The 14430-nt window shown below is 40.1% G+C and overlaps 2 protein-coding genes across 2 annotated transcripts; one reads left to right on the forward strand and one right to left on the reverse strand.

The window, feature by feature from the left end:
* Window positions 1–474: 474 nt before the first annotated feature.
* LOC310954932 (dr1-associated corepressor) lies at window positions 475–7081 on the forward strand (the record flags this gene model as incomplete). The annotated part of the gene is made up of 6 exons (XM_083924621.1): window positions 475–589; window positions 1347–1419; window positions 3151–3250; window positions 4832–4951; window positions 6426–6525; window positions 7055–7081. Exons 1-6 carry the CDS (start codon window positions 548–550, stop codon window positions 7079–7081), a joined length of 462 nt encoding a protein of 153 aa, XP_083780747.1. The 5' UTR covers window positions 475–547.
* A 641-nt stretch (window positions 7082–7722) lies between these two features.
* LOC310954304 (activator of 90 kDa heat shock protein ATPase homolog 1-like) lies at window positions 7723–14430 on the reverse strand. Its single transcript, XM_083923714.1, has 9 exons — window positions 14256–14430; window positions 11806–11996; window positions 11429–11511; window positions 11223–11340; window positions 10562–10653; window positions 10295–10426; window positions 9482–9583; window positions 9274–9325; window positions 7723–8657 (listed from the first exon to the last, which is right to left on the reverse strand). Exons 1-9 carry the CDS (start codon window positions 14333–14335, stop codon window positions 8485–8487), a joined length of 1023 nt encoding a protein of 340 aa, XP_083779840.1. The 5' UTR covers window positions 14336–14430; the 3' UTR covers window positions 7723–8484.

Genomic DNA, 14430 nt, shown 5'->3' on the forward strand with positions numbered 1-14430 from the left:
GCTGCTGCCCCCGCAACCCTACGCCGGATAAGCGGTTGAAGATGAGATGAGATGAGATGAGATGTTAAAAAAGTTGAGAAATCAGCCCCAAAGTGTAAGATATTCATCCTCAAAACACAATAAAGAGCAACTCAGCGGGATGTCAAATGTTTGAGTTTATTTTGGGAAAGTTTTATGTGAATTTAACTTAATTCGTGGGGAAAACCAAATGTGTGCAGTATCAGTGCACATAGTGTTAAAAACACATTTCTTATATCATATACTGCATCCGATGTTTCCACAGTTTAAGGCTTTTAGACGTTTCACTTTAATTATTATGTTAGTTTTAGACCTATATAACAGTATCTTTTTTATTAATAACTACTAAAGGAAACTGCGGCGCTCATGACGTCATCATCGGGGTCACGCGGGGTTGACCTCAGGTGTGGTTTTTTTTGTTGTTTTTTTTTCAGGTAAGTTCCTGTGAAGGTAAACAAATGGACTCAGCGGCGGTTTGCGGTAAAAACATGAAAAATGTGACCGAACCGCGCGGATTAAAGCGAGTAAAATGCCCGGACGGAAGATGAGATATAATGTACGGTTCCCTCCTGTGAGTAGAAACTTTACTTGAGTGTGTTAAAGATAAAGTTAAACGCTAAAAGATCAAAAGCTGCGTTCATGTAGCATGGAGCACCTGCTGCTTTCAGGGGTTGTCGGACATCTGGGTCTGTCAACGTGAACGACACGACTGTGAACCGTGTTTTTCTTCAATAATACCGGTTTAAACTTTATTTATCTACTGCACGGCCGCTTAGTAAACAAGTCACGGTAAATCTGAAGCTTTATACGCCAACATTCAGATAGAGCAGTTGATAGATGTTTGGACGACATAGATGTCAAATTGAACCTGTATAAAAACAAACATGAACAAAATGAAGGGATATTAACAAAGTAAAGTAATGAATGAACGAAAGCACATAGATCAGGAGCACAATAAGCAGATTTCTGTATAAATCATGATACTTTCGACTGTAAATTGCTGTATTTTTGGTCTTAGCTCCTGTGCTTTCTATTCTATTTAAGTGCTTTGGCATTTAAATATTATTTCATGCAGGCAATATGTATTTTATATATGTAAACACATGATGTGCGCACAGATGGATGTAATCAAGTGTGTCAGATTCTACCAAATGAATATGTCAAGTTTAACACAACAGGCATTGAAAAATGTCCAGGATCTATGTATTATCATTTAGAAGCGTAGTGCAGATTTAGGGAGCAGAGATTTACGAGGAGCACTTGAATGCAGCCGTTTGACTTGATGTCTCTGAAAGTGGTGAAATATTTTTGTTTGTTTTTGCTTCTAGGGTCGCATCAAAAAGATCATGCAGAAGAACACAGAGGTGGGGAGAATTGCTATGGCGGTTCCTGTGATGATCTGTATCCTTTTTATCTGTATGTATGTATGTGTGTGTGTGTGTGTGTGTGTGTGTGTGTGTGTGTGTGTGTGTGTGTGTGTGTGTGTGTGTGATAATGATGACAGTGACTGCAGGCTCACTGTGTGTGTTTTTCAGTGCAGGTCTGATCTGTGCTCCACATGTACAGAAGTTACTGCTCGGAGGTCTGAAGGTGTTCCCTCTCTTAATTCAACTTTCCTCCATATGCAGCAGTCATCTCCTCCTTGACTGAGCTCCTGAGCATGCTGGGAGTTGTAGTCCTTGAGCTCCTGAGCATGCCGGGAGTTGTAGTCCTTGAGCTTTAGAACATGCTGGGTTGAGCTTTAGAACATGCTGGGAGTTGTAGTCCTTGAGCTTTAGAACATGCTGGGAGTTGTAGTCCTTGAGCTTTAGAACATGCTGGGAGTTGTAGTCCTTGAGCTCCTTAACATGCTGGGACTTGTAGTCATTGAGCTCCTGAGCATGCTGGGACTTGTAGTCGTTGAGCTCCTGAGCATGCTGGGAGTTATAGTCCTTGAGCTCCTGGGTATGCTGGGAGTTGTAGTCCTTCCTGTGTGACCTTAGCTGTAGATGATGTATTAAATGTACTCGGGTACTGTACTTGAGCACAGTTTTAAGGTACTTGTATTTCCATTTTATGCTACTTTACACTTCTACTTTGCTGCATTTTTACAGTATATTAAATAATTAAAGTGAGCTTCACCTTTACCATCTACAACATCAAATCAATTTTATTTAAACAAAACGGCCCATTCTGCATCATGAGTATATTTTTGTATTTTTACACTGTAGTTTGCTCCTTTTACTGAATAAAAGATGAAGACTTCTTCCACCTCTGCTGAATACAGAATACCCAATAAAATATCGTCCTGAAAGTTGATAAGTCCGTTTCTGATAGTAATTTAAAACCTTTTATGTTTAAATATTTGAGAAATTACATTTATTTTTTCTGAAAGTCTTGCTGTTTTTAGTGTTTTCAGGTTAAGTTAAAGAACATCATCTAATCTTCTACTTTCTAAAAACTCAAAGTATGCGTTACTGTCGTCATAATTGCTGTATATTATTATGAGCGTGGAAAAGCCTTTAAATCTGCACTGACCACATCCTGGAACGATAAACACTGCTGCTGTTAAATGAACCAAAAAGAAGTGCTGCAACCAGAGGCGGATTAATGCACAGGCTGGCCGAGGCTGCAGCCTAGGGGCCTCAGGTGTGCAGGGGCCCCGGATTGGCCAGACGATTAAAAGAAACTTGCTTCCTATCGGGGCCCTGATTGGATAAATTTGGGACACATTTACCTATCAGCTGCCATCATGTGGCCGGGTTCATATGGTCAGCTTTGTTGTCTGATACTGATACTAAACAGTATTGCGTCAAAATGTCAGAAAGGAAATTGGATAGTGGAGCACCAAAAATAAAATCACAATGACTGAAAGAACAATGGGAACAAGATCTACTAAAGCAAATTCCTGAATTGACAGGATGTTTCAAAGTTGCGGACTCTTCTTCTGTTCTAGCTGATTTTTTTTATGATAAAGCATAATTAATAATGTGGGGGGCTCTGACCACCTTAATCCGTCACTGGCTGCAACATTAAATGATTCAATAAATGCACCATAAAACGTCCCTGCTGTTGTCCTGGATTGACGAAAGGTCTGTGTTTGTGTCCAGATGTGTTGATGATGTTTGTGAAATCCTGAACTGCAGAGATCAGCTCGAGCGATGGAAATGTTCCTGAAGTCTCTGCTGACTAAAATCTGTCTGCTAACTCAGGTGGAGCTCAGCGGCAGCGGCGTCCTGTCTCTCGCTCACATGTGAGTAAACGTAAAGTTCTGACATTGTGGAGTGCGGTTGTATTTATCCATAGTCCGTGCACAGGAGCTGAAAGTTGACGTGCCTCCAGTTTGGAGAAGCTAAAAAATGTCCTGCTGTGGACGTTGGCAGCTGCTAAATATATTTAGAAGACCCACCTTTAGAAATATTATAATATTGGTATAAGTAAATGCACGTCCAACTTGGAGGCACCTGGTGCTTGGTCGGGGAAGACCAAGCACCAGGTGGAGAGATTATATCTCCACACTGGCCTGGGAACGCCTCAGGATCCCCCAGTTAGAGCTGGTTAATGTGGCCCGGGAAAGGGAAGTTTGGGGTCCCCTGCTAAAGCTGCTGCCCCCGCGACCCGACCCCGAATAAGCGGTTGAAGATGAGTGAGTGAGTGAGTGAGTGAGTGAGTGTACTTAGAGTATTTTCACTGCTTTGCCTTGCCGTTAGACAGCAGTGTTTAAGTTTACGCGTGGGGAACTGAGCCACCAGACTCCTTTGACAAAGACAGTGACGTTACCTCCCAGAGCACAGGAGTTTCTGGTCCTCGATCTGTTAGTTCTTGTTGTAGTTATTTTGTGACTGAACAAATAGAAAATGAATTGTTTCGGTCATTTTTTAAGCAAAAATACACCAAATATTCTCTGATTAAAGCTTCTCAAATGTAGAGATTTGCCACGTCTCTTTATCTTGTAAGATAATTAATTTCATTTTTGTCGGGCGAATAAAACAAGCAAAGATGTCACAAAATTCGACTGACTGAGAAAATAATGTTTACTTGATAATGAAAACAAACATTTCAGGTTTACAAGACATTTTGTAAACGTAAAGATGTTTTTCAGCTTCAGATTTAAGCAAACACGTGTAATTGTGAGCAGTTACAAATAAATATACAGCATTTAAAAGACAAATTCAATCTGTCAGTTTTTGCTGTAGTAATTTTGTGACTGGGGCGTTTTAAAGGGTTATGAACTAACAAAACTCACAAACTAACTAACCGATCAAGGCAGCAGTAGACCAGAAACAGCTGTTTTCTCCTGTCGATGGAGTCTGGTGGATTTGGAGAGAGCAGAGAATAGCTTCAGTTCCCCCGCGTAACCCTAAACACGGTAAAGAGGAATGAACCAGCTTATATCTCTTAAGTCTATACAGTATACGTTTGCCAACTGACAGCTCAAACGCATTTCTTCTTCTTTCTGAATCAAGCTAACGGGTAAAGAAGAAATCAGGACTATATCAGTTCACTGCCTGTTTGCCAAACTTACAGTATACAGTATCTACAGTATATAGGCTACTTATCTTCAGAGTATAGTGATTTAGAGAAATATAAGAAACACTGTGACTTTGGTGCTGCAGAATACCTAAAAAACACTTTCCTTTGGTATTTTCTCACACACACACACCAAAATGAAACAAATTAAGACTGCACGTCTTTACCTTTGGCAGTTTCTTGTAGCGTGAACACTCTACAAACACCAAAGCCTCTTTAGTGTTGACACAGAACTTCAGTCATAAAACATGTTTTAAATATGTATGTGAAGATTTGACTATTGTGTTTTTGTGTTGCTGTGTAGGAAGAAGTGCATTGAGTCAGAGAAGCTCTTCCACTTCCTCAAAGAGCTGGCGGAGCGAGCCACGTCGATGGCAGGCCAGACGGACAAAAGAAGGATGATGAGCATGTGGCCGCTCTACAGGTAAAGTCATTGTACTAGTGCAACGACATTTACAGTACAATCCCTTAAAGTGCAGAAATAATTTAACATTAAAAGCATCAAAAAGAATTGGCTAGACCTTTAAAAGACACATTTAAAACGACAAGCTTACACACACACAAACAGACACACACACACAGACACGCGCACACACACACAGACACACACACACACGCACACACACACAAACAGACACACACACACACACAGACGCGCGCACACACACAGACACACACACACACGCACACACACACAAACAGACACACACACACACACACACAGACACGCGCACACACACACACACACACACAAACAGACACACACACACACAGACACGCGCACACACACACACACGCACGCACACACACACACACACACACACACACGCACACACACAGACACACACACACACACGCACACACACACAGACACACACACACTCGCACACACACGCACACACACAGACACACACACGCACACACACACAGACACAGACACACACAAACACACAAACAGACACACACACACACACACACACACGCACACACACAGACACACACACACACACACACACACGCACACACACAGACACACACACACCCACACGCACACGCACACACACACAGACACACACACACACACACACACACACACACTGTAGCAGCTTAAGGGGACAAAACAAAGAACAGTAGACCGCAGAGACCCTGAGCATCATGTACCATCATAGGTAAAGGTATTTGTGGGGTCCAGCACTGTTATAGCTTTTGGATAAAAACATTTCTTATGAGTTATATATTTTATATTGAGTTATATATTGTTTGAAAGGTATAACTTCAAACACTATTTGGGAGGAAAGGGGCATGACCTGATGTCCTGAGATGACTCGTGTTCATCTTTGTTTTGACTCGTTACAATAAAGTACTCTGCAAGTGAGGTAAAAATTGCATTATTTTTCTTTTAAATGCTGTATATTTATTTGTAACTGCTCACAATAACACGTGTTTGCTTAAATCTGAAGCTGAAAAACATCTTTGTGTTTACAAAATGTCTTTTAAACTTGAAATGTTTGTTTTCATCATCAAGTAAACATTATTTTCTCGGTCAGTCAAATTTTGTGACATCTTCGCTTGTTTTATTCAAAAATTCAATTAATCATCTCACAAGCGAAGAGACGTGGCAAATCTCCACATTTGAGAAGCTTCACTCAGAGAATATTTGGTGTTTTTGCTTGAAAAAATTAATTTTCCATTTGGTTAATCGACCAATCGTTTGAACTGTCACGTATATTTTACATGATGCTCTTTCCAGGATCTATCGGCACGAAATGTCTGTTAAAACATATTCAATTAACCACCATATTAGATTTTCAAATCCTCACATTGAGGATTGTTTGCTTGGAGAAAAGGACTGAAATGAATAATCATAATCTTTGTTGATCGTATATTTGACTTTGCAGCACCAGTCGGCGTGACATTTCTGTTAAAAACACAGCTGAAGTGGTGGAAATGGCGCCACGGAAAGGCCTCAGCTCACTGGACAACGACTCCAGCTCCGGTGTACGTATTCATGCAATTAAACCAAAAGTTGTTTTAGATCTTCTTACAAAGACAGAAAGACACAACAGGTTAGTTTTAAGAGCTGGTTCTATGGAAAAAAGGGTTAGATGCTCTCGCTCAGTGACACTTTAGCAGCTTTAAAGAACAACTTTCAGGCTGGATTTTTTTTACTCCGTTTATATTTCTCCTTCTTTGAAAAGTTGATGCAGGATTTTGTGCTTTCACGCGACACAATAGTAGAAACTCAGAGGGGAAAGAAGCCCTTTTTGTGTTGGTGATCCAACTCCAAACTAAAGAGGCATTAGTAACAGTAGTGGCCCCATGAGGCCGTAGTGTTCATTACACTCTGAGAGACTACTTAGTCTGCTCTGCGGTTCTCACCTCTGGTGTTGGAAATATGTCAAGTTAGTCCTCTTGAATGAGAGGAAAGGCCCTGTTATGTGAATTAATAGGGTTTAATCTTTATTATTTATAAAAGCTAAAAAACCTTCACGACGACTTTATTAACCTCAAGTGTCTCTGTCTGCAGGAGTCGGAGCTCTACATCTGCCTTTGAGTGAACTTACAGCAGCACCTCACCTCATTTTCTCTAACGTTTATCTTTATTTACAGTCTTAGTCCCAGTCACCGTTAGTGTGGGCGATCAACCATGAAAATGGTTTGGTTTTGGGGGGAAAACGTTGAAGTTATGTATATTTTATTCTGCTATTATTAGTTATGGTTTTTCTATATAATTTGAAAACAAAAAAAAGATGAATGGTATTTTGTAGCCTGCTCCCCTTTTTGTTTGTTAGTTTACACCAAAGTATAATTCACTTAAAAAGCTTCAGTTTTAAATGATTTTTTTGTAGTTCAGGCGATTTGCTTTGCACTTTTAGTTAAATTAATGCTAAAACGATGCTGTGTTCTGGTGAAAGTATCATTTAGATGGTAATATAAATCTATCTGTGGCTTAAGTCTGTTTTCATACCTTTTTATGCACTAGCCTTTAAAACCCAAATAAGTGCTTATTTTTGCTGAATAGTGGCCTAAACGCTTTCTGTTTCATTTTTAAAGCACTTGTAAATTAATGTTTTAAAGACATTTGCATATGAAATCAAATTGTAAAAAAGTTTATTTCAACTTCTGTGGAATGGAAATGTGAAGGTAAAAAAAAAAAAAGACGTGCTCACATGAATAAAAACAAAGTCAAGAGCATCCAGAGATCGGTTTATTCCAAGAAACTATTCTTCTTACACAGTGAGAGGATGAAATGACCAATAAATAAAATGCATTTTTGTTCTGAAAACTAATTTCTTTTACTGAAAACTAACATTTTGAAACCAAATATAGCCAAACATCTCTACTGAGTTGCTACGCTAGCTCGCTGCATGAAGATGTGAAACTCTTTCCATGTTCAAACAATGGTTCACACCAACGTTTGCGCTGAAGGTCCGAGCTGATCTCAGTCAGACGAGTTCATATCCAGTCGCCATTCTTCCGCCTGGCAGTTTGAAGTGAAACATGCATTATCACTACGGTTACAATGAAAAGAGTAAAATAAGTAAAAAAAAAAAAAGAATTTCAAAGCAATATAATATTTTTTGAAATAAAACCAAACATTTATTTTAGCTCTCGCATTAATTACATATTTATAGAAGTGGAGGCCAATTTGCTTTAGTGGTTCAATAAAATCCTTTTGCTTTATTCCATCCATTTTTCCACCCAGAGTCCCAAAGGCACAGTCCATTTACGCTCCTTTTGAACTACTGACCCAAATACTGACGCAGAGAAATTTAAATATGTTGAAAAATTAAAACATTTACACAGACGGGTGACGGAGTGGCCACGCCTCGTCGTCTCTTCTGTTTAACTCGTGCTATGAGCTTTACAATGGGACGTCTGATAGAGATTCCAGGACAAGAAGTTTTAAAAATGTCAAAACAAGAGAAGAAAACCGTGATGTACAGTAAACCGTCTTCAGAAGAGTCGCGCTCCGTAGCCAAAAGTCTGTTTAATAGCTTCAAAGTAGTATCTCTTCCAGCCCTCTTTCGTCCGCTCCTCCTCGTTGTCTGGGACGCCTCGACACTCCACCTTCAGCTCCGTCTCGCTGCTCCGGTCCAGGAAAGTCATGGTGATCGTTGCGTAATGCTCTGTGGAGGGGGAACACAATCACGCGTTAAGCCGCACGGACAGTTATACTATCAGCCCGCAAATATAAGATAAGCCCGGCACATTTTGTTAGCTTTAAATCACAGACCATTGATTAATGACTCTGCAGATATTTAGTCCATTTCTTTATAATTTCTATTCCACTAATCTGCAGTTACAGCGCGTTGATTAAAGGGAGACTTTACTGATTTAAATCCAGCTCTGTGTCATAGCAGTGTGCGCTGGTGGAAAGGAAGGAAGCCAAACATGGTTCATCTGCACACACTAACATGACACCGAGCTTGTTTTAAAATAAAAGTACCCTTTTCAGACTTGTTAATTAATATACCTATAACTTTTCTGATAGTATATATATTCATATATAAGAATATGACGAAAGATTTTCAATTTCCAGAAATAGGAAATAAAGGGAAAAAGATGTTTTTGCGGAATAAATTGGTTCTGTAAAAAAAAAAAGTAATCATGTTCGGTGTGTTTGAATAGAGTCAAGGTTATACAGCCAAGCATATTTTAATGGCATTCAGCCACATACATTTGTGTGAAAATAGCTTTCTAAATACACTAAATAAATATGTATGCAAGTAGAAATCAACATACCACAGGGCCAGTTGTTATACCTCCACTTCATAACTATTTTCTCATCAGGAACCTGGTAGAGATCGCAATGAGAGAATTTATCCATTTCATTTGAAGGAAATGTGGTAAAACAACACAACAAAATGCTCATGCACCAAAACATAAGACATTCGACACTCTGCACCGCTGATAAAAACATGAATATGTTCCAAATTACTTTTAATCTTACCAGTTCTGTGAATTCACCGAAAACATTTCCTTCTAGCAGGCGAAACTTTCCGCCCCTCTCTCCCTCCACTGAAGCTGGCGCGTGAGTGAACGCCTGGACCATCTGCAGGACGACAGAAGACAACAACTTTAAACAAATATTGGTCACAAAAGATATACTGATATTAATCTATTCCTCCTTCTGCACCAGCTCCGACCGGCATGCGCCTCAGGGCCTTAAACGCATCCTAAAGCGCTTATTAATGCAAATATGGGTGCGTAGCAGCGAGGTTGAAGCCGAATAAAAGGCGGAATAAGTGTTTATTGACATTTTTGCGACGTGGGGGCGGAGCAGAGCGTGCTGTGTCTGGAGCCCGAGAGATTTTGTCAAGCAGCTGCGAGGCAACACATGGGAATGTCTTCTTTATCCATTTTGAAAGTTAAAGTTTCTTCTCGTCAGACAAGTTAGTTATATAATAAGGACATCCTCCTACCGTTTCTTTGCTGACACCTAAGGAACTGTCAGCAAAGAAGAGGTAAGAGGACATCCTTACCATATAACCAACTTGACTGACTAGAAGAAACTTTAACTTTCAAAAAGATGAGCTGCAGAGTTTACTCATGAGGAAAACTGTAACTTAGGCACTAAATCCACTGATAATTTCACTGTCTTGCTGCTGGGCGCTTTGAAATTCACGGACCTGTCAGACACTCGCTTCAGTTGCGGATAAACACTGCGACGACTGAGGTCGAGACTCTTGAGTTATGCTTTCTGCCTCTGCGTCTGAGTATAAAGCGAACACGAGGTTGCATACAGAAGACAGGTAAAGCTCACCTCCTGGTTGAGGAAGACCCTGTAGAGATCAGCCGGTGAGGTAAGGAACTTTTCCCTCATGCTGAATTTACAGGTGGGGATTTTGACGCCGGTGCTGACTGGAGCAGATGTGCTGCCTGAGGAGGAGGAAATCTGTTCCACACAAGATAAAAAACTCTGGTGAGAGAAGATCACTGCTGCTCTGCCGCGAGGAAACCGCTGTGGTGGTTCATCACGGAGGATCTGTTAGAGTAAATCATTTAGGGAGGACTTATGAAAGTGACCAACCCGAGTTTTATCCTGCTTGGCTTTGGACTGTGATGAGGACTGCAGCTTGGTCACACCGTTGGCTGTAGGCAGGATCATCCCCTGTGTGAACTCTGCAATAAAAACAAACCTAAATGAGCTTAATACCAAGTGCTTTTTCATCCACGCTGAATTTTAAGGGCTTTAATAACAGCCAAATACAAAGGAATTACAATTTCATCAAATAACACAAATAATTGAATTCTAAAAGTGTTCATTGGATAAATATTGAGTGTTTATCCTAAATAACAAATAAATTGTTAGCATTATTAACAATAATGGCTATTTTAATTGTTGCGTCAGTTCCAAAGAAAACAGTTCTTTCCGTTTTAAATTAACTTATATTTCATGGCAGTGTTATTGTTTTTAGCCTTTTATTGCTCCATTTTTCACATAACTCTTTTTAACGTATTACATTTACTTTACAGGTTTATCTTTACAAATCCTCAATCTTAAAAATGACTCATCAAGACTTATCAGTTAAAAGGTCAAATCATGTTTTATGATCATTGAGATTACAGGTAAACACTGTAAATAAATAAAGATGTGACAATGAATTTCAGACTGATCCTTTGTTCTGAGGCGTGGACGTGAAGGTTAACATCCTGATTGGTTCTTAAAGATCGAGTCTGGTTCCATGCACCTGTTTTTAAGAACCCAACGTAGCTCCCCAGGGCCTCACGGATTTTCTCAGCTCCTTTTGTCCTCATCAGGCCGGTCAGAGGCGTTTCGGGTTCATCTTTATTCAACGATACAGAAATCTGGACAAAGATCACAGGACAGGCATCACCGCGCAGTTCCAACTGGGCGCTAAGAAACTTCACACGCAAGCTCTTTGGGGAAACTTACGTCAAGGTCCTCCATGTCGTTCTCGTCAGAAAGGTTTGGAACTTCAATCGTTCCTGTGTATTTAACTCCTGCTTTCGACTCTCCTGGGAAAATAAAGAGGATAGGGATGTCAGCAGAGATGAATAATAACAAAGAAAAACTTATTTTTGATCAGCTGATTGTTCTCTAACAACTGTCATTTTCTATTTTACGAAGAATTTGACTGTCAAAATGAGAGAGGCCATGGCTTTACATGAAACCAGCGCCGTGGTATACAGGTAAAGTTTCCTGTGTATTCATCAGCAGCACTGATAGCAGACGTATGACCATTTTTATACAAATATATTTAACTATTTGCCCCCAAACAAAACGAACAGTAGCCTCAGTCTTCTACTCACCGGTCCAGTTAGCTTTCAGGTTCCATTCATAAAAGAAAATAAGTTTCCCTTTGCGGTTGTTAATGGAGGCCTCTCCTTCCACCTTGCTGACTTCGGTCACCTCACAAGTGCCCTCTTCGTTCTCCACGCTCAGCCCCATGAGCAGGGATTTTAACTTGTCCGACGACCAGCCCGTTGCATCTCGCTCAGTCCTGCAGAGTGAGCACATCCAGAACGAGTTAACGGCACAAATCGGCATCTTTCTTTTCTTTAAAATTACAGCGTTTTATGTTCAGCAGTGTAACTGTTCTTTGTTTACATACTGTAAACTGTATACCGTTTACATGTGTTTGTATACCAGCACATCAATGTACTGCTGACCAACTGATCTAAAAGATGGATTCAGCATTCAGGGACAACACACTCCTTACCAGTCGTGGACATTTTGCTCTAAAAAGCAGCAGGGACTTAACAACTAACGCATCTTTACAAACCACTCAGTGAAATCTGTACTTTACAATCTGCACAAATAGCTCTTTCCATTGACAGCAAGCTGCCGAGAGGATCTGTTCTTCAATCTTTTTTTACGTGCATACGTTATGTTTAAGCATGTTCGCTCATTAATTATAAATTATATAACTAAAAGCAGAAGGTACAGCCTACACAACTTCATTAGCAGTGTTTATACGACACTGCAGATCATTTTCAAACACATTCGGCATTTTTTAATATTTCCATGCATCATGGTGCTTGTTTCTATCAATTTTCACTGTAGTATAAGAAGCATCAACTACAAGATTGCCTGACATGAACTATTATATTTATACATGTCAAAATTACAGTCACTCTGTCACTACATTTGTATGTGTAAATCTTTTTTTAATTTAATCGTGTCTGAGTATAATGGCAATAAAGATCATTATTGCATAGGTTAAAGTGTAGTTTGTTGCATTGCTACACAATGACAATATGGGCTAATTATGACACAAATACACGCAGACATGATGTCGTATGTGATGAGTGAATTACCCATCTCAAGCCAGCTTTAAGTTATTTTTATACTGAGCTGACATAAACCAGAACTAACAGCTGCCTGGAAGCCAGAAACAAAACACACAACAGTCTAATGATATACTGTGGAAAAGTGAAGGGTGGTGAAAACATTTAGCAGAATGGCCAACGGGATTATAGATGTCGTGGTTCAAGTGGTAACAACTTTGAGCAAATTGAATTTATAAGTGGCAGGAGGCTGTAGGGGGTGCAGACTTTCATCCTTCCCATCCACAGCCAGCTAATATTTGCAGTCAAAGGAAACTATCCAAACACTCTTAACAGTAATAGCATAGAGTAATAACATTTGCGTGATATAAAGACAGACTCATTTACTTTATTAATTGAAATTTTGCTTGGCTGTGAACCACCCAGACCTCTCAGATCGTCTGCTCTGTGTCCCCAGAGTCAGAACTAAACATGGAGAGGCAGCGCTCAGTTTCTACGCTCCACAAATCTGGAACAAACTCCCAGAAAACTGCAGGCCTGCTGCAACTCTCAGCTCTTTGAAATCAAGACTGAAGACTTTTTCTATTTGCGTTGCCTACCTTTAAACAAAAGGTATTGTATTAACGTATTATGTTGTATTAACCCCTTACGCTGTACTGTAACTTCTATTCCTTTGATATTCTTGGTTTTATTTCATTTAAAATGATTTTATGCTTCTTTCCAATGCATTTAAAGTTTTATGTAAAGCACCTTGAATTACCTTATTGTCGAAAAGGTGCTATATGAATAAACTTGCCTTTATAAGATTTTAATCTTGGTACAACACAATACCATCTAGGGTCCCTTTGCATCTTGGAGCCACTCTATAGGTTTCCACTGAGAGAAAACACTAGAAACAGCACAGTTCAGTGTGCATTCAGTGTATGGAAAATGTGCTGCAATACCAATGTTTATGGCCACTTCTGTACGGCTACTTAGTTCACATACCACGAGATAGAAACTGACAGATCACCACGGTATCGATCCATTTATAGCTGTTTCATCGAGTAACTACAGAATATGATAACCTGCTGTCCCCTCGTGTGTTTTAATAGAAGCGTATCAAGACAAGCTCTAAAATCATATGAATACACTACACAGCACGTTATTACACGGACACGCGTGTGTTATAACAGACACATTGTGCTGCCCATGCATACATGCATTAGAAGCTACAGTAGCTAGCTACGAGGCGAGCTAACTTAATATGGTTAGCTCGGGTAAATCCCACAAATGTGACACTTTTAATCAAACTACACATTTTTGCACTCAGATGTGTCTATGAATAATTGAATGCAGTGACATATCTGCATATAGTGACAGAAATCCCCAAATAACAGCTGTAGCTTGACATAAATGAGGAGCTCGGTGTGTGATGTTAGCATTAGCAGGCTAGTCAGTTAGCAGTCCAGTGTCCTTTCTTTAAATCTCACCAGTGCCAGTTGTTGACATTGGTCGCGTCGGCTCTCTCCTCTACGATCCACCGGGGGTCCCCTTCTCCCCATTTAGCCATGTTCAGCCGGAGGTTTTACTGTGGACGCGGTGTGCGCAGGGAGCAGGCTGGTTTGCCGGTGACCGTCCCGGTGCACGTTGTTTCTAGAAGTCTCT

This window comes from Echiichthys vipera (genome assembly GCF_963691815.1).
Source record: "Echiichthys vipera genome assembly, chromosome: 12".
NCBI lineage: Eukaryota > Metazoa > Chordata > Actinopteri > Perciformes > Trachinidae > Echiichthys > Echiichthys vipera.